Genomic DNA, 22,624 nt, shown 5'->3' with positions numbered 1-22,624 from the left:
GTCATTTGATGTGAAAAAGGGTTTTAATTTTGATGAAGTCCAGTTTGTTTTTTGTGGGGGTTTTTTGTTGTTTAGTTTTTGCTTTTTACTTTTCATTGCCTGTGCTTTTGGTGTCGTACCTAAGAAATCACTGCCAAATCCGGTGTCGTGCAGCTTTTATCCTATGGCTTTTTCTAAGTGTTTTATAGTTTTAGCTCTTATATTTAGGTCTTTGATCTATTTTGAGTTAATTTTTTGTATGGTGTAAGGTAAGGTTCAGCTTCATTCTTTTGCATGTGGGTATCCAGTTTTCCCAACACTATTTGTTGAAAAGATTGTCCTTTCTCTATTGTACCCTTGTTTTGGCAACCTTGTCAAAAATCATTTGACCATATATGCAAGGGTTTATTTTGGGGCTCTCTGTTCTGTTGGTGTTGATGTCTGTCTTTATGCCAGTACTACACTTTTGATAACTGTAGCTTTGTGGTAAGTTTGCAAATCTGGGGATGTGAGACCTCTAACTTTGTTCTCTTTTAAGATAGCTATATCTATTTGGGGTCCCTAGAGATTCTGTACGAATTTTAAGAGAGATATTTCTGTTTCTGAAAAAAAAAAGCCATTGGGATTTTTATAGGAATTGGATTAAATCTGTGAAGCTTATTTATTAGCTGAGTTGTGCAATGATAAGTAATTTCTGCTAAAAATCAGAAATCCAATTTCTTGCGGACTTGGAAAGATCCATAATTGTGACATCTGCATTTGATATTTTATTTTGCTTTTCTTTTTGCAAATATTTAATTAAGTGCTATTTATGAGAGAGAGAGGGGGGAAAGGGCTGCTCCATCTTTATCCTACCTGTAAGATACTGTGTGAGGGTGGATAGATTTATTTAAAGCCGTAGGAAAGGCACATAAGTTCTCCTGTCTTTGAATGGCAAGTGATAGTGTTCACTGTCAAGATTTTTCTTCATACTCAGAAAGAAATTGCAGGGGCCATATAATCCTTGAGTTGTCTCCAAAATAAGAAAATGCCTAGCTGATGCCTATCCTAGAATTGTCTCTCTTATTGTGGTAAGAAAAAAACGTTTGTAATAGTGGTTCATTTCCATGCTTTGGAACCTTGCCTAACATTGCTCCCTGTTGTGCAAAATTTGGAATTAATCTTACAGCATGGAGTCCTTGCTGTAACAGTAGTCCAGTTTGGCTATCACAATCTTTTAAATTTGATTGGCCTACCACCTTTGAAAGCCTCTCATTCAAGAGAAGTAATGTGTTGCTCTAAAAGGCGTTTAGGTATGTCATACCTTCGTTCATGTTTTGGCTCCACCATTTACCAGGTGCAAGACCATGGCCAGGTCTGAAATTTGTGAGACTTGTCTTCCATTTCTTTCATCGTGACTATTAAGACATGCATATGAAGTTCATTGTACATTAATGCTTTAATTATTCTTCTTATTTCAGACACTGTCACATGAACCCAAAGTCCTTCAGGAGGGTCTCCTTCAGTTGGACTCCATTCTTTCCTCCTTGGAGCCCTTACACCGCCCAATAGAATCCCCTGGGGGCTCAGTGTTGTTGCGAGAACTGGCTTGTGCTGGCAATGTCGCTGATGCTACCCTCTCAGCTCAAGCCACACCTCTACTGCATGCGCTCACTGCTGCCCACGCCTACATCATGATGTTTGTTCATACTTGTAGAGTTGGACAGGTAAGAATTATGTTAAGTGTGAACATGTTGGTTTAAAGTCGGTAAAATACCTAGGGCATATACGTGGCATCTTAGTGTACTTAGAAGCAGTTCTACCTAGGCGAGCTGCTGAAAGAACAGTTTTAGGGTGAGTTCTTTTGGGTGGATGACTTAAGTTTATGCTTCAAGTTGCTGTCTAGTTTCACTTCCCCTTAGTATTTTTTTCATTGGAAGTTGGGTGACCATATAACTTGTTTTGTCAACTGGACCTTCTTGAGAGTGAAAGAGGTTGAGATAAATACAGGTATTAATAGATCTGTAGCATCCATATAGGCCTTAGGGATGTATAGTCACCCCTTTTAGCAAACAAGCCTCAACTGGGTGCTCATCTGACCGTATTACTTCCTAATCTTTCTACAAATGCGTGTAGGCTTGATAATAAGATGGCAAGAAGGAAATTTGACCACAGAACATTTAAGTTAATGGTGATCAACAGATTACTAAAGATTTCCTAAATATCAAACCCTATGTCTGCACTCCATGTGAGGGTCCTCTTATGGCTCCAGAAAGTTGAAGTTTGGGGGTGGGGGGGTTTGTTTATTTGTTTTTTGAGTGCTCACAGTTTTGCTACCTTTAGTTGTCAAGTAATCAAGTCTAAAGATTATTGGTGTCGTGTTTTTAGCAGCCCTGTTTTATGCTGTTGAGCTAGGAGTGTGTTCTTTGGATCAAAATAAATGAAAAGCACAATTATAAACTATTTAGAAAATAAGTAAATTACATAGCAGAGCTTTAGGGAGTGATTTGATTGATTGAAATAAAGAAATAAACAGGAAATAACAAGCCCCCTCACCATCTAAAAAAATTAGGAAGCTGTCAATGTGTCTATAAAACTGTTTCTTCCATTTAGAAGAACAGAGTTGCCTATGACTCCTGTTTTTCATTTTACAAAGAAGAAATGAGAAGGGATGTTAGAGACAGATTGTAAATATTGTAAGAGAATACCTTCTGGAACTATGATCTCTTAAGTGTGGAAATTTTGATGAAGTACACAACTCTGAGAATAGTAAGGAAGGAAAAATAGAAATCCCTTATCCTTTGTAAATAGCTGAAAGTTGATTTTGAATATAAATGTTCAGAGGGCATCCCAGAGATCACCTGTTTTACTTTGGCTACAGAGTGAAATTCGTTCCATCTCCGTAAACCAGTGGGGCTCTCAGTTGGGTCTGAGTGTTCTGAGCAAGCTGAGCCAGTTATACTGTTCCCTGGTGTGGGAAAGCACTGTCCTTCTCTCCCTGTGTACCCCAAACAGGTAAGGAAATGGTCATCTCTTTCACTATCTCTGTTGTCTTTCCTAACAGAGAAACTAAGCTTAGTGAGCCTGGGGTATTGCTTTGGTCAAGGATAGAAAGGTAAAGAGTTCAGAGGCCTCCTTGTCTGTCTTAGTTCATTCGGGCTGCTATAACAAAGTCCACAGATTGGGTCCTTATAAACAACAGAAATTTATTGCTCAGAATTCTGGAGGCTGGAAGTCTGCATGGTTGGGTGAGGGCTGTCTTCCACATTGCAGACTTCTCATTGTATCCTCACATGGCAAAAGGGACTAGGAATCTCTCTGGAGCCTCTTTTATAAGGCACTAGTTCCATTCATGAGGGTTCTACTCTTAAGACTTAAGCACCTACCAAAGGCCTTACTACTAATACCGTCTCATCAGACATTAGGATTTCAACATTTGAACTTTGAGGAGACACAACATTTAACCAATAGCATTGTCCTTCCCACTTATCAGCCAAAGGACTTCCTTACAAATGTGTCATCTTTAACCTGATATCTCAATTATGCTGTGTCAGCATGGTGGGTGTTTACAGTTTGGTCCTGTTGTTAGCCAGATATAAAGAGTTGAGTTGGAAACCTGTTGAGTACGACCTCAGGAATTCCATCATTGCAGATGTTTTATTAGGTTAACTTACCTGCTATAGGAGGGGGATAGTGTCAGCCAAGCAGGTCAGAGACCAAGCACAACATTAAAAAGATGAGTTATCAGAGGTTTTTTTGCTCACTGTTTCTCTTCTTGCAGCCTGCCATCTGGGTGTGAATTTGGTCAGGCGGACATGCAGAAACTGGTTCCAAAGGATGAGAAGGCAGGTACGACCCAGGGCGGAAAAAGATCAGGTAACTCCAAGAAACTAAAATCCTAGCCATTAATTCTCTTAAGTTCTGTCTGTCTCTGTCTTTATAGGTCTATTGTGAAATTTTAGTAGGTCTATCATCTGTAGTCTTCAGTTTTTTCCGTTCATTAATTTTTAATTATTTATTTTAAAATTAAACTATTTTCAGTTATTTTTTCTATTAAAAAAATACATACCCACAATGATAAAAATTAGAAAATGTAGTAGAAAGAAGAATCACCCATATTTATACCACAAAAAATATTTTGGAAGTATCTGCTAATCTTTTTCCCTGAAGGTATGTTTTATTAACATAGTTGTGATTATCTTAGACATAATATTTTACAGGTCTCTTTTCACTTAATATTAAGTGCCATGTAAAGGTACCATGAATTAACCATTCCCTGTTGTTTCTAATGTACTATTTTGAAAACTGAACATCTTTGTATGTAGTTTTTTGAGAATGTAAGATTGATTCTTAGAAATTACTGTAACAAAGATTATGGTGGGTCTTTAATTTTTTTTGTATGCTTATTTTTCAGAAGCTTAATTTCTTACGTTAAAATGGTAAATGACTATTCTAAGTGGCTCTGGCTTTGCAAACCACTTTTGACACTTTCAGTCAGTCACAACACCTTCTCCATATACTGCACAAATCGTTTTGTGCATTTCAGTTGCGTTTTTACCTTTCTTGAAATAATAAAGCATAATATGCTGAAAATGTTGCTTTTTTTCCCTCCCATCTTCAATATTAAAATGGCTACACAGAAATTCACCAATTTTAATAAGTCTTTTTTTAAATGCATGCTGATATGACAGCTGTCACATAAAATCTAACAAAATTGTTTTGAAGGAAGTTAAAAGACAACTAAGTGCTACTAGAGCCATCTTACGGAAAAAAACGAACGAACCTTTTGGCCCACCCAATACAATCTTCTGACCGTAATGCAACAAACCAAAAATTAACAGAAGTAGCTTTTCTAGAAAGTTTTCTTCTCCTATACTCTGCATCAGGGCGAAAATGAATTTGATAAACTATTAAGAAAACAGTGAAGATAATTCTGTGTATAAAAACCTATCACAGAGGGGCTTCCCTGGTGGCGCAGTGGTTGAGAATCTGCCTGCCAATGCAGGGGACACGGGTTCGAGCCCTGGTCTGGGAAGATCCCACATGCCGCGGAGCAACTGGGCCCGTGAGCCACAACTACTGAGCCTGAGCGTCTGGAGCCTGTGCTCCGCAACAAGTAAGGCCGCAATAGTGAGAGGCCCGCACACCGCGATGAAGAATGGCCCCCACTCGCCGCAACTGGAGAAAGCCCTCACACAGAAACAAAGACCCAACACAGCCAAAGATAAAAATAATAAATAAATAATAAATTAAAAATTAAAAAAAAAAACCTATCACAGAGATAAACCCATGCACATATGGTCACCTTATCTTTGATAAAGGAGGCAAGAATATACAATGGAGAAAAGACAGTCTCTTCAATAAGTGGTGCTAGGAAAACTGGACAGCTACATGGAGAAGAATGAAATTAGAATACCATACACAAAAATAAACTCAAAATAGATTAAAGACCTAAATGAAAGGCCAGACACTATAAAACTCTTAGAGGAAAACATAGGCAGAACACTCTATGACATAAATTACAGCAAGATCCTTTTTGACCCACCTCCTAGAGAAATAGAAATAAAAACAAAAATAAACACATGGGACCTAATGAAACTTAAAAGCTTTGGCATAGCAAAGGAGAACCATAAACAAGATGAAAAGACAACCCTCAGAATGGGAGAAAATATTTGCAAATGAAGCAACTGACAAAGGATTAATCTCCAAAATATACAAGCAGCTCATGCAGCTCAATATCCAGAAAACAACCCAATCCAAAAATGGGCATTTCTCCAAAGAAGATACACAGATTGCCAACAAACACATGAAAGAATGCTCATTAATCATTAGAGAAATGCAAATCAAAATTACAATGATGTATCACCTCACACCAGTCAGAATGGCCATCTTTAAAAAATCTACAAACAATAAATGCTGGAGAGGGTGTGGAGAAAAGGGAACCCTCTTGCACTGTTGGTGGGAATGTAAGTTGATACAGCCACTATGGAGAACAGTATGGAGGTTCCGTAAAAAACTAAACATAGGGCTTCCCTGGTGGCGCAGTGGTTGAGAGTCTGCCTGCCAATGCAGGGGACACGGGTTTGAGCCCTGGTCTGGGAAGATCCCACATGCCGCGGAGCAACTAGGCCCGTGAGCCACAACTACTGAGCCTGCGCGTCTGGAGCCTGTGCTCCGCAACAAGAGAGGCCGCGATAATGAGAGGCCCGCGCACAGCGATGAAGAGTGGCCCCCACTTGCCACAACTAGAGAAAGCCCTCGCACAGAAACGAAGACCCAACACAGCCATAAATAAATAAATAAATAAATAAATAAAATAAACCCAAAGTTTAAAAAAAAAAAAAACAACTAAACATAGAATTACCATACGACCCAGCAATCCCACTACTGGGCATATACCCTGAGAAAACCATAATTCAGAAAGAGTCATGTACCACAATGTTCATTGCAGCTCTATTTACAATAGCCAGGACATGGAAGCAACCTAAGTGTCCATGGACAGATGAATGGATAAAGAAGATGTGGCACATATATACAATGGAATATTACTCAGCCATAAGAAGAAATGAAACTGAGTTATTTGTAGTGAGGTGGATGGACCTAGAGACTGTCATACAGAGTGAAGTAAGTCAGAAAGAGCAAAACAAATACCGTATGCTAACACATATATATAGAATCTTTAAAAAAAAATGGTCCTGAAGAACCTAGGGGCAGGACAGGAATAAAGACACTGACGTAGAGAATGGACTTGAGGACACAGGGAGGGGGAAGGGTAAGCTGGGATGAACTGAGAGAGCGGCATGGACATATATGCACTACCAAATAGATAGCTAGTGGGAAGCAGCCGCATAGCACAGGGAGATCAGCTCGGTGCTTTGTGTCCACCTAGAGGGGTGGGAGAGGGAAGGTGGGAGGGAGATGCAAGAGGGAAGAGATATGGGGATATATGTTTATGTATAGCTGATTCACTTTGTTATACAGCAGAAACTAACACAACATTGTAAAGCAATTATACTCCAATAAAGATATTTTTTTTTAAAAACCTATCAGATATACTGTATGCTAACACAGATATATGGAATCTAAGAAGAAAAAAAAAAAGCTCATGAAGAACCTAGGGGTAAGACGGGAATAAAGACACAGACCTACTAGAGAGTGGACTTGAGGATATGGGGAGGGTGAAGGGTAAGCTGTGACAAAGTGAGAGAGTGGCATGGACATATATACACTACCAAACGTAAAATAGATAGCTAGTGGGAAGCAGCCGCATAGCACAGGGAGATCAGCTTAGTGGTTTGTGACCACCTAGAGGGGTGGGATAGGGAGGGTGGGAGGGAGGGAGACGCAAGAGGGAAGAGATATGGGAACATATGTATATGTATAACTGATTCACTTTGTTATAAAGCAGAAACTAACACCATTGTAAAGCAATTATACTCCAATAAAGATGTTTAAAAAAAAGATATGCTTAAAAATTGTATTGAGATTGCTAAAGATAGAGAAAATGATAAGGAACTAATAAAGCAGACATAAGTTATGAAACAACAAATAAGGATTTTATGTGACAGCTAGTTATTGTATTTTGGAGGAAGGGGACAGAATTAATAAAATATACACGAAAATGGACGAAACCAAGTGTTAGAATCTCAAATTTTGTCAGTCTTAAATATACCAACTTTAAGTCAAGGAAAGAATAAAATAATTTACTAAAAACCAAGAACAAAATTAGACTCGCAGTCAAAGAATTGCCTTGCATAACAATTTAGATATATTTTTCCCCAGCAGTTTCTTTCACATTTAACAAAGGTATCTCCATTTCCACATAGTTTTTCCAGAATATTAGAAAGAAAATTTGATGTGTTTTATAGTTTGCCTAATGCTGATTCTTAGATCAAGAGCACACCCCCCCCCCAAAAGACTCATCTCACATTCATATACAAAAATCTTAAATTCTAGGAAATATATTTCTCTAGTGGTAATCTGTGATGTCCAAATGAGTTTATTAACGAGCTCTAAAACTCTAGTGGGGTATGCGCCTTGAGTGCATGGGGTCACCACACACACTGCAGTTTATGTGAAGTTTCTGGGTCATGCAGTGTGCCTACAGTCTTCCAAGGTAGCCCTTGAAAGTTAAGACTTTTAACATGCTCTCATTGGAAGATGTCAGTGTTAGCTACTTAGAAGGACTCCAGGGAAAGAAGTACAGTTTTGCGTTTTTTTCTTTTCAGATTTAGAAAGTTGTGGACATTTTAGTAACAAGCACTGTAGGTACCTCTTTCTTCGGACTCTTCAGAACAAGGAACCAGGTGAGTGCTGGGTCAACATGGTCTTATTGCTCCCCTCTTATGTCTACAGATGGGGAACAGGATGGAACTGCTGGAAGTATGGATGCTTCTACCCAGGGCTTGTTGGAAGGCATTGGGCTTGATGGTGACACACTGGCTCCTATGGAGACAGATGAACCTACTGCTTCAGACTCTAAGGGCAAATCTAAAATCACACCTGCCATGGCTGCCAGAATCAAGCAAATCAAGCCGTTATTGTCAGGTGATTCTCTTTCTTCTGCTCCCTTTTAGAGCCTGGTATGGCTGTATTGTTTCCTTTAAGGAAGTTTTAAACTTGGTGGCTCATTTTCAGGTGTCTGCCATGTGACAGGCTCTGTACTAACTGTTAGGGATACAGAGATGAGAGAATCGCTTTCTGAAAGCCAAGTCTACCCCTCCTTTTCTTCCTGCTCACTCTTCTACTACTGCAAATGACCTCTGCTCCTACCATTTCCCTGAAATGTCTCACCGAGGTATCTGTAACCTCCTTGTTGCTAAGTCCATTGGATACTTTTCAGTCCACTTCTCACTTTTCCACAGCATGATGGTTGACCTATCACCTCCTTCTCAAAATACTCTTTTCTTGGCTTTTGTGGTATTAATATTAAGCCCTCCTACTTTCCTGTTACCTGTCTGGCTACTGCACTCAGTCTCCTTTTCCTTTCTCTGTCCCTCAAGTGTAGCTGGCAAGTGACATAGTTGATTTGTGTTTTAGTAGTTACTTTGCCAGCTCTGTGGAGACTACAGTAATATGATGCAAGACCACATTAAAGATGTGCACTGGGGACTTCCCCGGCGGTCCAGTGGTTGAGACTCTGCACTTCCACTGTGGGGGGTGCGGGTTCAATCCCTGGTCGGGGAACTAGGATTCCGCGTGCTGTGCGGTGCAACCAAAACAGTGAATAAAGATGTGCACTGATCTGTCTTTGCCATCTTTTGCCCCTTAATGTAAAATCAGTGGGGAACCTATTTTCTGTGTTCTGTACCTCTACCAATTTTGTACATTTGCCACTTTCTGACACCTTAATGTGAAGGAAAATGTAGACAACTCCTGGGAATTGGGGGCTCTGCCCAAAAGCAAGCAAAATATGGCCTTTGGTGTTTCCATTTGTTATTTTAAACCTCCGTGAATTTTATGTTCTGTTTTAATTTGTTTAATTCTGCTCCTTTGTTTTAATTTGAAAGTCTACTGCCGCTTTCCCCAAATTGAAGAAAAATTGACCATCCAAGAAGATGCTAATGTTTATCTCCCCTTTCTTTGTTAGACCTCTGTGACCTTGGAACATTCTGAGGTTTCTGTGTGGGCCCAGCCCATGCTTTTGATGTCTGTTTCTCTATGGTTACTGGCCTTTTGTTTTTCTCTTTTATCCTTGCTGACTACCTTTGAGCCACTTTGCTGTCTATTCACCTGAAAACGGTGGTGGAAAAGTACAAACTTAATGTGTACATGCATTAGGCTTTCAGAGTCTAGGCCCACCCAACCTCCAGCCAGGCAGTGCGAGTATCTGTAGCCTGATCCCTCATTAGGATTGGGAGATCCTAATTTGGATGGATTGGGAAAAAGAAAAGACCTGTTCCTTTCTTCTTATGCTGTGTATCTCAGAGCTTACTGAGGTTTTGGGGTACGATATGTGGTACCAGCTCAAGTAGAGCCTATTTTTTTTACAGTGGGTTCATATATACATGTGTATAATTAAGAGATGTGCTTTGATTCAGACCTGGATCATGATGAAATAATGTTTATTTCAGACATGTTGTGACAGCATTTTCATTTGTGATTTTAGGAGTAATAAATATTCACTATAGAAAAAGTACAGAGAAATGTTTTAAGAAAAGCAAGGAAATTACCCAAATATAATGTGTTAAGAAGGCCACTTTTTAAATTTTTATGCTTTTCCTAACAACCTTTTTTCCTTTGGGGACCATACATTTAATGTTATGATGAGACGATACTAGTATATATGTGATGTTTTTTTCTGGTCTAAGTTGTTAGCATTTTTCCCATTTTTAAAGTTCTCTGTAGGCATTTTAAGTGACTCCATAATTCAATACATAGATATATCATTTACTTAAATAGTTCATATTGTGTATTGCTTTCTACAAAGGTAGTTTCAGTTTATATCTCCTAACAGTGTGAGTGCTTATCTTGTTTGTCTTTCATATTTATTATATATTGAATGCCAACATACTTCTCAGTCTCCTGCCTTCAAAAGAGGCATTTATTCCCTGTGGAGCTTCCTTTTCAGATATCATATGTAGAGACAAGTCCAGGTGTTTCATAGAATGTTTGAGTGGGAGGGAGTAGTCAGTCATTAAAATGTATTAACAGTAATGTGTCTGTTATAATGAAACCATTCTGAAAATGCTGTACAGCCTTATTCTGACTTTTGGGTTCCAGCTTCCTCTAGATTAGGCAGAGCACTGGCTGAGCTATTTGGACTCCTTGTTAAACTTTGTGTGGGGTCTCCTGTCCGCCAGAGAAGGAGCCATCATGCTGCCAGCACCACCACAGCACCAACACCTGCTGCTCGATCAACGGCCTCAGCTCTCACTAAGCTCCTCACAAAGGGCTTATCTTGGCAGCCTCCACCATATACGCCTACTCCACGCTTCAGGTGAGGTTCCGCTTGAGATGCAGAAAGAATCTAATTGGTTCCTTCTCCACTTGAATGCAGAGTGAGCCACTGAATTAGAGGACTTGGAGGTCCCTTGTTTTACTCTTAAATGTGTACCCCAAATACTGTTTAAGCTACTTGTTTTGGTTCTGCCTAGTGTAAAATATAGAGATTTTAAAAGCATTTGTAATCAAACTGCATTCCAATAACCTTGTATTTACTAGTAGGTGGGAACTGTCACCCTTTTTTGCCTTAGAAATTTTAATATCCAAACTAGTCACCCACCTGCATTCTAGTCAGTCTATCAGTCACTTCAGTGCAATGTTAAATTTTACTCTTGGCTTTTACTTGAATTTCCCATTGCTTCTGTGTCTGCCTCAGAGAAGGTTAACTTTTTGCTTTTTCCCTCTTCCAGGCTGACATTCTTCATCTGTTCAGTTGGTTTTACGTCCCCAATGCTGTTTGATGAGAGGAAGTATCCCTACCACCTCATGCTGCAAAAATTTCTCTGCTCTGGAGGCCACAATGCTCTTTTTGAGTAAGGATCATGTTGCTTTACAGAGAAGCATTGTTTGGAGTTTGGTCTTTTCTGTGTGCCTTATCAGCCCACAACTTTCTAAGCCACCTATCCTGTGACAGTGGGATACATAGGGACAGCCATTGGGTATACCCTTTCACGTTTCAGGAACTAACTGTATTTATCTCCATCTTCCTGGAGGGTGGGATTCAGCCTGTCCTAGGAATGTTTGTAAGGGTCTCTGTTTTTCTTCATTTGGCTTGTAATGTCTGGTACATATTTTTCTAATAGACTTGTCCTTTTCTGCTGTTTTCTCTGAATATGATCACTTTTCTGCTTCTTTTGGTCAGAAGATTCTAAGCTAAGTTTCACTTTAGGGTTTTTGTTTGTTTTGGCTTTAAAAGTAAAGCTAGAAGTGGTAGTAATTTTGCCATATATGCGTATAACAAATATATGTCAATAATATGTCAATAAAGCTGGAATAAAAACCCAAATAAAAGGTAAAGCTCTGTATTCAACATCTTGTAATTACCTATAATGAAAAAGAACTATATATATATAAATATATATAAATATATATATATATAACTGAATTGCTGTATACCAGAAACTAACACAACATTGTAAACCAGCTATACTTCAAGTAAAAAAAAAAGGGGTGGGGGGTAAAGCTAATAAATGTTGGATAGACTGGAAGCAATAGCTCCAAGAGGAGGGACTGGGAAGCTTTTGAATGTGTCCCTTTCTCTCCCCATCACCAATCTAAAATACTAATATTCTATCTCTATACTTTCTCTTATTTGAATTTAGAACATTCAATTGGGCTCTGTCCATGGGAGGCAAAGTTCCTGTTGCTGAGGGATTAGAACATTCAGACTTACCTGATGGCACAGGAGAATTCCTAGATGCCTGGCTAATGCTGGTGGAGAAGATGGTGAATCCCACCACGGTGCTTGAATCTCCACATTCACTGCCTGCTAAATTGCCTGGAGGTGTTCAGAACTTTCCACAATTCAGTGCCCTCCGCTTCCTTGTGGTAACTCAGAAAGTGAGTAGTCAGCATTCTAAAACCAAGAGCAATTTCTCATGCCAACTGGGTAGCTCCCACTCTGTTTTGTCCTTCTTAGTGAAACAACTCGATTGGTAGAGAACCACTGGATCCTACTCCCAGATAGGGCTGCCTTGCAGAATGGGATAGAGATCACTTGATAATTTTCTGTGGTGTAAACATTTGAACTGTAAACTTCAGATTGGTACTTCCAGGTTGGGTTAAATGCCCCTTCTCTGTACTTCCTTGGGCTCCCCCCAACCTCAGTACTGCCTAGGATTTTGTTGTTGGCACTGATTGTGGAAGGACCATCTCATAAGTCTTTGACTTATTCTTCCTGGGGTTTTGAATTGAAACAAAATGATCTTCACACAGCTTTTCAAATGACTTATAGGCAGCCTTTACTTGCATCAAGAACCTGTGGAACCGGAAACCCTTGAAGGTGTATGGTGGGCGAATGGCTGAGTCCATGCTGGCCATCCTGTGCCACATCCTCCGAGGAGAACCTGTTATTCGAGAAAGACTGAGCAAAGAGAAGGAGGGGTCTCGAGGAGAAGAGGATACAGGACAAGAGGAAGGTGGCTCCCGCCGGGAACCTCAAGTCAACCAGCAACAACTACAACAGGTGGGGTTCTGACCTCACACTCCAGGGCCAAGACTTTGCACCGGAGAGTATACTGCTCGTGGGGTTTCTAAGTTTCTTAATGCCTGGTCCTGTTAGGGGATAGGTTTAAATATGTTCCCTCTCTTATTCTTTATTTTCTTCTCCTGAGAAAGCTGGAGAATAGTTTCAGTACTCCTAATAGGTAAAAGATTTGTGTCCTCCCAAGCATATTGTTTAGTATTGGAAGTCTTTTACGTATTCTCAGTAGGCTGTGGTTGCCATGTTCTTTGGAGGCAAACTGTCCTCAGCTACTTTCTCATTAGTCTATGAAGAGAAGGAATATTGTGGCCCAAATTTATTTTCCATCAAGAGCTTTTGGAAACCTTAGTCACCTATAAAACTTTTGTTTTCATTTTTAAATTTTAAAAAATTGGAGGCTAGAAGTGGCGGCGGGGGGGGATGCACTTAGATCCTCACATTTCAGTCTCAAACAGCATTTAGCGTACTCCTCTTGCAATTTGTGTGTATGTATGTGTGTTCTCTTTATATCTAGAGTCCTGTTCAAACATGTCTTCTATATGTACATGCCACTTTTTTTTATTATAATAGTTAAAAGTGCTCACTTAAAGAAAAGTTAGAAATATACTGAAATACTTTTTAAAGGCATTCTTAATATCACCACACAAAATAGTCATTATGTCCTTTTTTTCATCACTTAGTTCTATGCCTAATTTTTACATAGTAACATCATACAGTATGTAGGCTTATACCGCTGTCATTAAGAAAATGGGTCTTTTTTACTTCTTAATCATTCTTTTATTGCTGGATATGTTGATTTTCTTATTATTTGATGTTGTAAAGCTGTGATGTATAGTTTCTTTTTCTACAAATTTTTCTGTGCATCTCATGATTATTTCCTAGTTGTAGATTTCCTGGGTCAGTTTTTCAGTCTCTTGTTCTGTTGCCAGTTTGTCTTCAAGAAAAGTGGGACCAAGTTTTGTTTCTGTGTGTGAGTCTCAATCTTTGAATTAGAATAATCTTCCTAATGATAATAACCATCTAGGTGAATTTTCTTAAAGGATGGAATTGAGAATCACCTTGGCTCCTTGCCTCAATGTGTAGCTCTGTGTAAATGGTATGGAGGCACCAGGCAGAAAGGATCATTCACGTTATCTAACTGCCTTAACCTTATAAATGTTCTCAGTTCATATGAAGTTAGGAAAACTTGTTTACGTCTTAAAAGGATTCCTTTCTTTTTAAAATGCATTTGGATTTCTCTTTTACCATGGTTCTGAGATCCTGCCTTCTTTTTGTAGCTCATGGACATGGGCTTCACAAGGGAACATGCTATGGAGGCCCTGTTGAACACCAGCACCATGGAGCAGGCCACAGAGTACCTTCTAACCCACCCTCCCCCGATCATGGGAGGAGTTGTTCGGGTGAGTTGGCTCAGGGGCTCTAATCTTTCAGGGCATTGGTTTGGCTGCTGATGTGCTTTACTTCTCCGTGCCAATATTTTCTTTATATGCTAACTCTCATGGCTCTAGAATATAAGGAGCAGAAGCTTTCTGTCTCCTAGTCATGGAAATTACTGGACTTTGCAGAGGAACTCTTAAATTATGCATAATAAGAAAGTAATAGGAAGGCTCTCTTGTGAGATGCCAAATAGGTGGTCACATTGAAGCTCCTTTCCTATATTTAATTTTATTGTGATTTTTTTCCCTCTCGTTCTCGTAAGTGACCAGGTAAGCCTAATTGAGTTTGACTCTAGAGAGCAGCATTCAGAGCCCCTTCTCTTCCTCTCTAAAGCTTGAGCACAGGATGTCTGGTTCCTTATGAGTTGTGTGTGTAGTTCCTTGGAGTGTGTATAGTTGCTGGATTTTCTGTTGTTGCTCTTTAGGATCTGAGTATGTCCGAAGAGGATCAGATGATGAGAGCAATTGCCATGTCTCTGGGACAGGATATCCCAATGGATCAAAGGGCAGAGTCACCTGAGGTAACTAGGAAACGGGGCTTCCAAGAGGGTCTGACACATTAATCTTAGTATTTCTATGAACATTCTGCTACTACTGCAGAGTAATTGGTCGAATTAAAGTCTAAACAAAGACATGTGAATACTCATTCATCCCAACCTTGCCATCACTAATCTACATTACATTGACCTGAAGCTTTAAGTGAAACAGATGAAGCATTAATATTTATTGTTAAATAAGAGGCCCAAAATGTCCTTGGTAGTACCCATTAGGCCAAACTTGGCTGTCTTTATTACCTAGGAATCTAGGTAATAATTACTTCAGTTTACCATACCTGCAGAGAATGCAGGGCAATGTCTACAAATGATATTTGTGGGGGGTGATGTAGGATGATGCACCTAAGTTGCCAGTGCTTTGAGGATTGGAGGTGTCCTTCCCCTGTCTTGCCTTAGCCTGTGTGGCTGCCCTCATACTCATTGCCACACTCTAACGAATGTATCACCTGCTTGAGGAGAAGGTAGAGAATATTCATATGGTAGGGCAGATACATTTTTAGAGTCTTCTCACTTTCTTCCTTCCCTGCCTCCAGGAAGTTGCTTGCCGGAAGGAGGAGGAGGAACGGAAAGCTCGGGAAAAGCAGGAAGAGGAAGAGGCTAAATGTCTAGAGAAGTTCCAGGATGCTGATCCATTGGAGCAAGATGAACTCCACACTTTCACAGATACCATGTTGCCAGGCTGCTTTCACCTTCTTGATGAGCTCCCAGACACAGTGTACCGGGTGTGTGATCTGATCATGACAGCAATCAAACGTAATGGAGCAGACTATCGAGACATGATTCTGAAGCAAGTAGTCAATCAGGTAAGTTCTCCAGGGGCCAGAAGAGGGGAGTATGTAAAATGGTTTTCCTGCCATCTATCAAAACCTGATTTCTTTTTTTATTTTTTTAATGAGTATTTTTGCATTTTATTTGATATGGATGTATTCGTTCTTTGAATTCTGTAGATCTAGTAATCTAGCTCTTTCTTGAGTGTTTTCCTGCAAAACATGAATTAACTGCTTCACACACAAAAAAATGTCTTTGAAAGAAAAAAACAAAGCTCTCTTTTTCTAGGTGTCTCTTCTTAGATTCATCTAAAATGTCAAAAATGTCTCTCACTCTTGAACCAAGTTAGGCCCCCTGGCCTAAATAAATGTTTTTCCCTCTCCTCCTATGCAACAACCATTTTGACAGATGAGTCCCCATCCGAATGAGTAGTTGTGACCTATTGTTTGTCTTTTTTTAAGCAGTGTTTTTCCTCATTATGAAATTAATGTATGCTAGTTGTTGAAGTAGAATAAGAAATAAATTACCCTAAATTCCCACATAGCCAGTTAGCATTTTGGTTGTATTTCCTTTACTGTTTTTTTATGATTTATGTATTTAGATCATTGGAATCTCGTTTTATATATTTTTTTAAGTTTAGAGACAGAGGAAGAAAGTAAGTGTTGTATGTAAACATAACTTTAGTGTATGGAAACATCACAAGAGTAAAAGGCAAACTGAATAAACCCTTTTTCTTCCCCCCACAAGATATGGCCAATGTTTAGTTATCTTTAATCTATATTAAGAGCTTATAGAAGTGATTTTAAGCAAACTAAAACCTTAATAGACAAGAGCAATTACATAAAATTCATTACAAGAAATTTTTAACGTGCATACTAAAGCAAGACCAATGTTTCTAACGGGGATTTTTGTTTTCTGTTTTTAATGATAATTCTGGGGCGGGTGTAGTGAAAGATTTTAAGTTGGTAGAACCTTTGTGGGGTTGACTCTGTATATGCACCAGAAAATTTTAAAAAATATTCATTTTCTTTAACTTAGAATTTAGACTTCTTGTAATCTAGCCTAAGAAAATAATTTTTTAGAGGTGCTCCTTTAATAGCATACATCTTCTTTTGATACAGACACCCTATAGTAAATATGTTAATATTTACCCCCTCTCCTTCAGTGAATGTATTTAGAGGTGGAGGGAGTATTTTATAAGGTTGAGAATGTTTTGACATACCTCATCATACTCAATCTACAGTTTTTGACTTGGCCACTTTTCTGCTTTCCTAGGTGTGGGAAGCTGCTGATGTATTGATCAAAGCCGCTCTTCCCCTGACAACAAGTGACACAAAAACTGTGTCAGAGTGGATCAGTCAGATGGCCACCCTGCCCCAGGCCTCCAATTTGGCTACTAGAATCTTGCTTTTAACACTGCTTTTTGAGGTAAGATTTAGACCTTTTGGTCCTTGTGATTCATTCATCAAAGAATCATCAAACACCTACCATTTGAGACATTGAAGAAGGTAAAGAGAAATGAAGGAAATGTCTGCATTTCATAGCCTACAGCTTCTAATAGGCTGTAATGCACACAATTAAGTACAAAATACAGCATTCTATGCCACATGAATGGCATAAACAATTTTATCTGAGTTCAGAGGGGGCAGTATACATCACTTCTGGATAATGAGAGAAGGGCTTCTCAGAACAAATGTTAATTGAATTGGGTCTTAGAGGATTGCGGGATGGGGTGTAATTATAAGAAGGTACTTAGAATGACTACTACAGTTAAGTTGTGGAATATTTTTGGCTTCTCTGAGGAAAACTAACTAGCAGCCAAAGAGTGGGGTAGGATGTGGAAATTTGGTAATAGGTGTCAGATAGAATCTGACTCTTCTTTCCTACCTGGTCAGTCAGCAGATTATTTGAGGTAAAGTGTGCTTTGGCCAGGACATGTTCTTGTTCCAGCCATCATAGGAATTAGGAGGCGCCTAACCTTGAGCAAGTGATTCTTCATTCTTAGCTTATCATGTTTAATGGTAAAACCTGGATTTAATGGAGTAAACCCTTGTAGCAATTCAGGAGTTAAGTCCAATATATGTGTCAGTCTGTGTGTCTACAGTCTCAGGGCTTTCCTTTGTGATAAAAGTGGTGATTCTTATTATATAGCACTTGTGAATAGATACTTGTGGGAAATGTTGCAAAGTACTGAATGCTGGGGGTCCCTCAAAACATTACAATGTAAAGAAATCACTCATGAGCCCCCCTTTTTAAAAAAATCACAAAGGACAGGCTAATATTTTTCTTCTAGTCTTTTTTTTGTACATTTAAACAATTGGGATCAGAGTATTTAGAAAGTTTTATATTCTTTTCTCTCAGTATTATATTACAAATATTTTCCCACGTCATGTATATACTATTCCATCTTTTTGAGGTCCCCTAGTTTAAATAACTACCTATTGTCGGCCATTTAAATCACTTCCAGTGATTTCCTGTTACATCAGTAACACTTTTTGTAGCCCTTGTAAGGGGAACCATTAACTATGTTGCTGTGTTTAATTATTCCATCTTCCTTGGGAGATTATAAAGGTTGTCTGTAAATCAGAAGCTTTTCAACTAGCGTAGGTAACAGGTCTTAATGATATTAATGATACTAGTAACAGTTTCCATATTAAGCACATACTAATGTACCAGCCACTATGTTGGCACAGTGTATCACAATTACCTTGGAGATAGAAATTATTCCCTTTGACCCATGAGGAAACCAAGGCCTAGAGAATTTAAGTAACTAATCTCGGACCACACAGCTGGTAAGTGGTGGAAATGCAATTTGAATTCAACCAATTCTATTAGCATTCACTCTTATGTTCTATACCATGCTAATCCTTGATACTGAGTAGAAGCTGGTATTTGTTTTATTTTTTTTCCTTTGATCAATCAGGAGTTGAAGCTACCTTGTGCTTGGGTGGTTGAATCTAGTGGCATCCTTAATGTCCTAATCAAACTGTTGGAAGTGGTTCAGCCCTGCCTACAGGCCGCCAAGGAACAAAAGGAGGTCCAGACCCCAAAGTGAGTGACCCTGTAATCTCTCTTGTTTTCATTTCTATTGCCCTGGGGATTTGGGCCCTCAAGCTTAGGGCTTGAATCAGGCAGTTTTCTGGGGCACGTATGGGACAAATCTTGGATACCTTTTGTGGTTTGAAAATTGTGAGGTACCTGATGAAATCAAGATAAGTTTTCCCATGTTGTGCAGGTTTCTGGCTTGCCCAGAGTAAATCATTTCTCCTGTTATAGGTGGATCACCCCAGTATTGCTTCTGATTGATTTCTATGAAAAGACAGCCATCTCCTCAAAAAGGAGAGCCCAAATGACTAAGGTATGTAATGTGGTGTATGTGGTGAGCAGAACGGCTCAGCTTCTTGAGGCAAGAATAGACCAGAAGAGAATATGGGATAGTGGTAAAAAAATGTAAAGCTCTCTGATCAAGGCATAAATCTCTTGAGGGATCTTGATAGCTAGAGTTTTCTTTTGAATTGGGAGTTAGAAATTTTTTTTTTTTTTTTTTATGGAGCTGCTGGCTAAAGGGTCTAAGAACTTACCCTGGAAGTAAATGTTAAAGAAGTGTTCTGTCTCCAGAGGAGGAGTGGCTCTTCTTTTATGTGAAGGACTGAGTGTGCAAGGATTCCTCCAAAAGCAAGTGCTCCTTATACGAAAATTATATACGCCACATCATCTTAGTACCTTCCCAGAAACAAGTTTTGTTCCAGTACATCTAAAATGTTTACCTTTTGTGGAAAATAGTTGGAAACAAAAGGAAAGCAGAGCATCACAGGATAAGGGTATAGAGTGTTTTGTGCATATGGAGAGGCTCAGGAATGCGAGGGTTAAGGTATATGAAAACTTCTCTCTTGGTTTGCAAAACATTTTAAATGTCCAATATATTTCTTTTTCCTGGGTTAGCTTTAGCAATGAACACTGATGAAATTACTATTTCTTCTAACAATCAACCTTGTAAGGAAGTACAATGAAACTTTGTGTTCTTGTATTTAGTACCTACAGTCCAACAACAACAACTGGCGCTGGTTTGATGACCGCTCTGGACGTTGGTGTAGTTACAGTGCAAGCAACAATAGCACTATTGATTCCGCCTGGAAATCTGGAGAGACAAGTGTGCGTTTCACTGCAGGCCGAAGAAGATATACTGTCCAGTTCACTACAATGGTGCAGGTACATGCTCACTCAATGCCATAAACTTGATTGAAAAGAGGGGAAGGTGCTGAGTATGCCTTTCCACTTGCTTCTTCCTGAACCAGCAGTCCTGACGTGTTATAAGAACAGTATTACCACTACTAAATGGGGTATAGTTTTCAGAGAACTGAGTCTTCTTAAAGCCATGTGTTAGGCCATGAATCTGTGGCAATTTGATACTGTCCCACCCAGAAATGATTTTAAGTGTTCAGTCAAGGATTAGGGAGTGGTTGGGGGATGGAGTCTGCTCTATTGGAAAGTTTATAATTTGCTGTAGGGTCTCGTGTATGCCACTTTCCTTCTGAGGACCTTCAGGCTTTCTCTCTGTAAATGATAGGGGTGGGATAAATTGCCAAGGTTCCTTCCTGTTACAGCATTTTGCTACAGAGTTCCAGCTCCCCCACCCCCCTTACAATTCTTTTTTCGGTAGAGATGTTTTTGTCTGCTTGAATTCCTAGGTTAATGAGGAAACAGGGAACCGGCGCCCGGTGATGCTGACACTCCTGAGGGTACCACGGCTGAATAAAAATTCTAAAAACAGCAATGGACAGGAACTAGAGAAGACATTGGAAGAAAGCAAAGAAATGGATATCAAACGTAAAGAAAATAAAGCCAATGGTATGGACTTTTAGTTTTGAATCTTTCAAGGAGTGTCTTACACAAAGCTAGTGTGCCTTTATGGCTTAAATTCTGGCCAGATTTCATCATGAGTGATTTCTTATCCATCAGATTGCTTGGTGACTTAAAGATACACAGTCCTCCTCTTTATGTGCCTTTTCATCTGGTCTTTGAATTGGTATTTGGTCTGTTTCTCTTAATAGGACCCAAGTGTTTGACTGGTTACTTAAGAGGGAGAGGATGGGAGGAAATGTCAAGTTAACTGTCTGAACACTTACTTTCCCATTTATAGATACCCCCTTGGCCCTAGACAGTACAAATACTGAAAAGGAGACAAGCCTGGAAGAAACAAAAATTGGGGAGATCCTGATCCAGGGCCTGACAGAGGATATGGTGACTGTTTTAATCCGGGCCTGTGTGAGCATGCTAGGGGTCCCTGTGGACCCAGACACTTTGCATGCCACCCTTCGCCTCTGCCTGAGGCTCACCCGAGACCACAAATATGCCATGATGTTTGCAGAGCTGAAGAGTACCCGCATGATCTTGAATTTGACCCAGAGTTCAGGCTTCAATGGGTTTACTCCCCTGGTCACCCTTCTCTTAAGACACATTATTGAGGACCCCTGCACCCTCCGCCATACCATGGAAAAGGTGAGTCCTTTTGGTGTCCGATGCTGGTTTAGTGTTACATAATAACCTTGTTCTCCTTGCTCTCAGAGCAGATAGACTTCTGATTCTTCATCAAGTATATAGCTAGGTGTTACAGATATGCTCTGCCCAACAGAATTTCCCAACTGTGTGCTTAGGTGCTTGCTTAGGTGTATGGTAGATTATCCCATTGAGTGACATTTAAAAGGTACTAGAAAATACATTTTTTACCCTTAAATTTACTATAGTGGTAGCTCTTATCTAGAAAGTCCTCTCTAGCAATATAGGTTTCTTGAACCAAAACTTTTTTTTTAAAGTCTTTATTGGAGTATAATTGCTTTACAATGGTGTGTTAGTTTCTGCTTTATAACAAAGTGAATCAGCTATACATATACATATATCCCCATATCTCTTCCCTCTTGCCTCTCCCTCCCTCCCACCCTCCCTATCCCACCCCTCTAGGTGGTCACAAAGCACCGAACTGATCTCCCTGTGCTATGCGGCTGCTTCCCACTAGCTACCTGTTTTACATTTGGTAGTGTATATATGTCCATGCCACTCTTTCACTTCGTCCCAGCTTACCCTTCCCACTCCCTGTGTCCTCCAAAACTTGTTAATAAGGAACTAGGATACCCTCCACCAAGTTCATGTTTTAAAGGTCATTCTCTTATAGGAGTACTTCACCCAAGAGCCTGTTTTCCAAACGTTGTGTTTTGGGGTTGTAAAAGTACAGTTGACTCTTGAATAACACAGGTTTGAATTGCACAGGTCCACTTATATGTAGATTTTTTTTCCAATAGTAAACACTACAGTACTACCACAATCCACAGTGGGTTGAATCCACAGATAAAGAACCTCAGATGTGGAGGGCCACTATAAGTTATTCGTCGATTTTCGACAGCACGGAGGGTTGGTGCCCCAACCCCCATGTTGTTCAAGGGTCAGCCGTAGTAAAATTTTTGGAATGTTTATGACTGTGATAAGCTCTTTACAAATATGCATTGTGCACATGAGAAAACTGAGGTTTATTTGTTTATTTTAGGAAACATATAAAGCAGTAGAAGAAATAACAAAGCAATTAGAAAAATAAAAACCTTTATGTCATCAACTTTAAGACATCAACAGAGGGGTTGGGGGCTGACATCTCACCAGTAAGGCTTTTTCTCCACAGTACTTTTACAAACTCTTTCCTCTGCTAATTCTTTCTCAACAATCATCAGGTGAATGCTACTGACCTTCACTTTCAATTTCCTCTCTTGGAACAT

At 39.5% G+C, this 22,624-nt stretch overlaps 1 protein-coding gene across 15 annotated transcripts in view; it reads left to right on the top strand.

Annotated features, from left to right (window-relative positions):
* The window catches only part of HUWE1 (HECT, UBA and WWE domain containing E3 ubiquitin protein ligase 1), a 141,776-nt gene that overhangs the window by 77,436 nt on the left and 41,716 nt on the right, over positions 1–22,624 (top strand). For 14 of the 15 annotated variants that reach the window (XM_082445050.1, XM_082445059.1, XM_082445060.1 and 11 more), the window contains 17 exons: positions 1,440–1,685; positions 2,840–2,973; positions 3,740–3,834; positions 8,314–8,505; positions 10,681–10,897; positions 11,313–11,435; positions 12,225–12,462; positions 12,857–13,087; positions 14,383–14,505; positions 14,967–15,062; positions 15,629–15,898; positions 17,139–17,291; positions 18,787–18,914; positions 19,140–19,221; positions 19,896–20,072; positions 20,552–20,711; positions 21,004–21,362. In XM_082445050.1, the coding sequence (XP_082301176.1) occupies positions 1,440–1,685; positions 2,840–2,973; positions 3,740–3,834; positions 8,314–8,505; positions 10,681–10,897; positions 11,313–11,435; positions 12,225–12,462; positions 12,857–13,087; positions 14,383–14,505; positions 14,967–15,062; positions 15,629–15,898; positions 17,139–17,291; positions 18,787–18,914; positions 19,140–19,221; positions 19,896–20,072; positions 20,552–20,711; positions 21,004–21,362 (3,024 nt within the window). The remainder of the gene's footprint in view (positions 1–1,439; positions 1,686–2,839; positions 2,974–3,739; positions 3,835–8,313; positions 8,506–10,680; positions 10,898–11,312; positions 11,436–12,224; positions 12,463–12,856; positions 13,088–14,382; positions 14,506–14,966; positions 15,063–15,628; positions 15,899–17,138; positions 17,292–18,786; positions 18,915–19,139; positions 19,222–19,895; positions 20,073–20,551; positions 20,712–21,003; positions 21,363–22,624) is intronic. The other variant, XM_082445057.1, reaches the window with a different exon arrangement.

This window comes from Balaenoptera physalus (assembly GCF_965194825.1).
Source record: "Balaenoptera physalus genome assembly, chromosome: X".
Lineage (NCBI taxonomy): Eukaryota > Metazoa > Chordata > Mammalia > Artiodactyla > Balaenopteridae > Balaenoptera > Balaenoptera physalus.
Note: the sequence above shows the minus strand (reverse complement) of the source record. Positions and strands in the feature narration are given on the sequence as shown.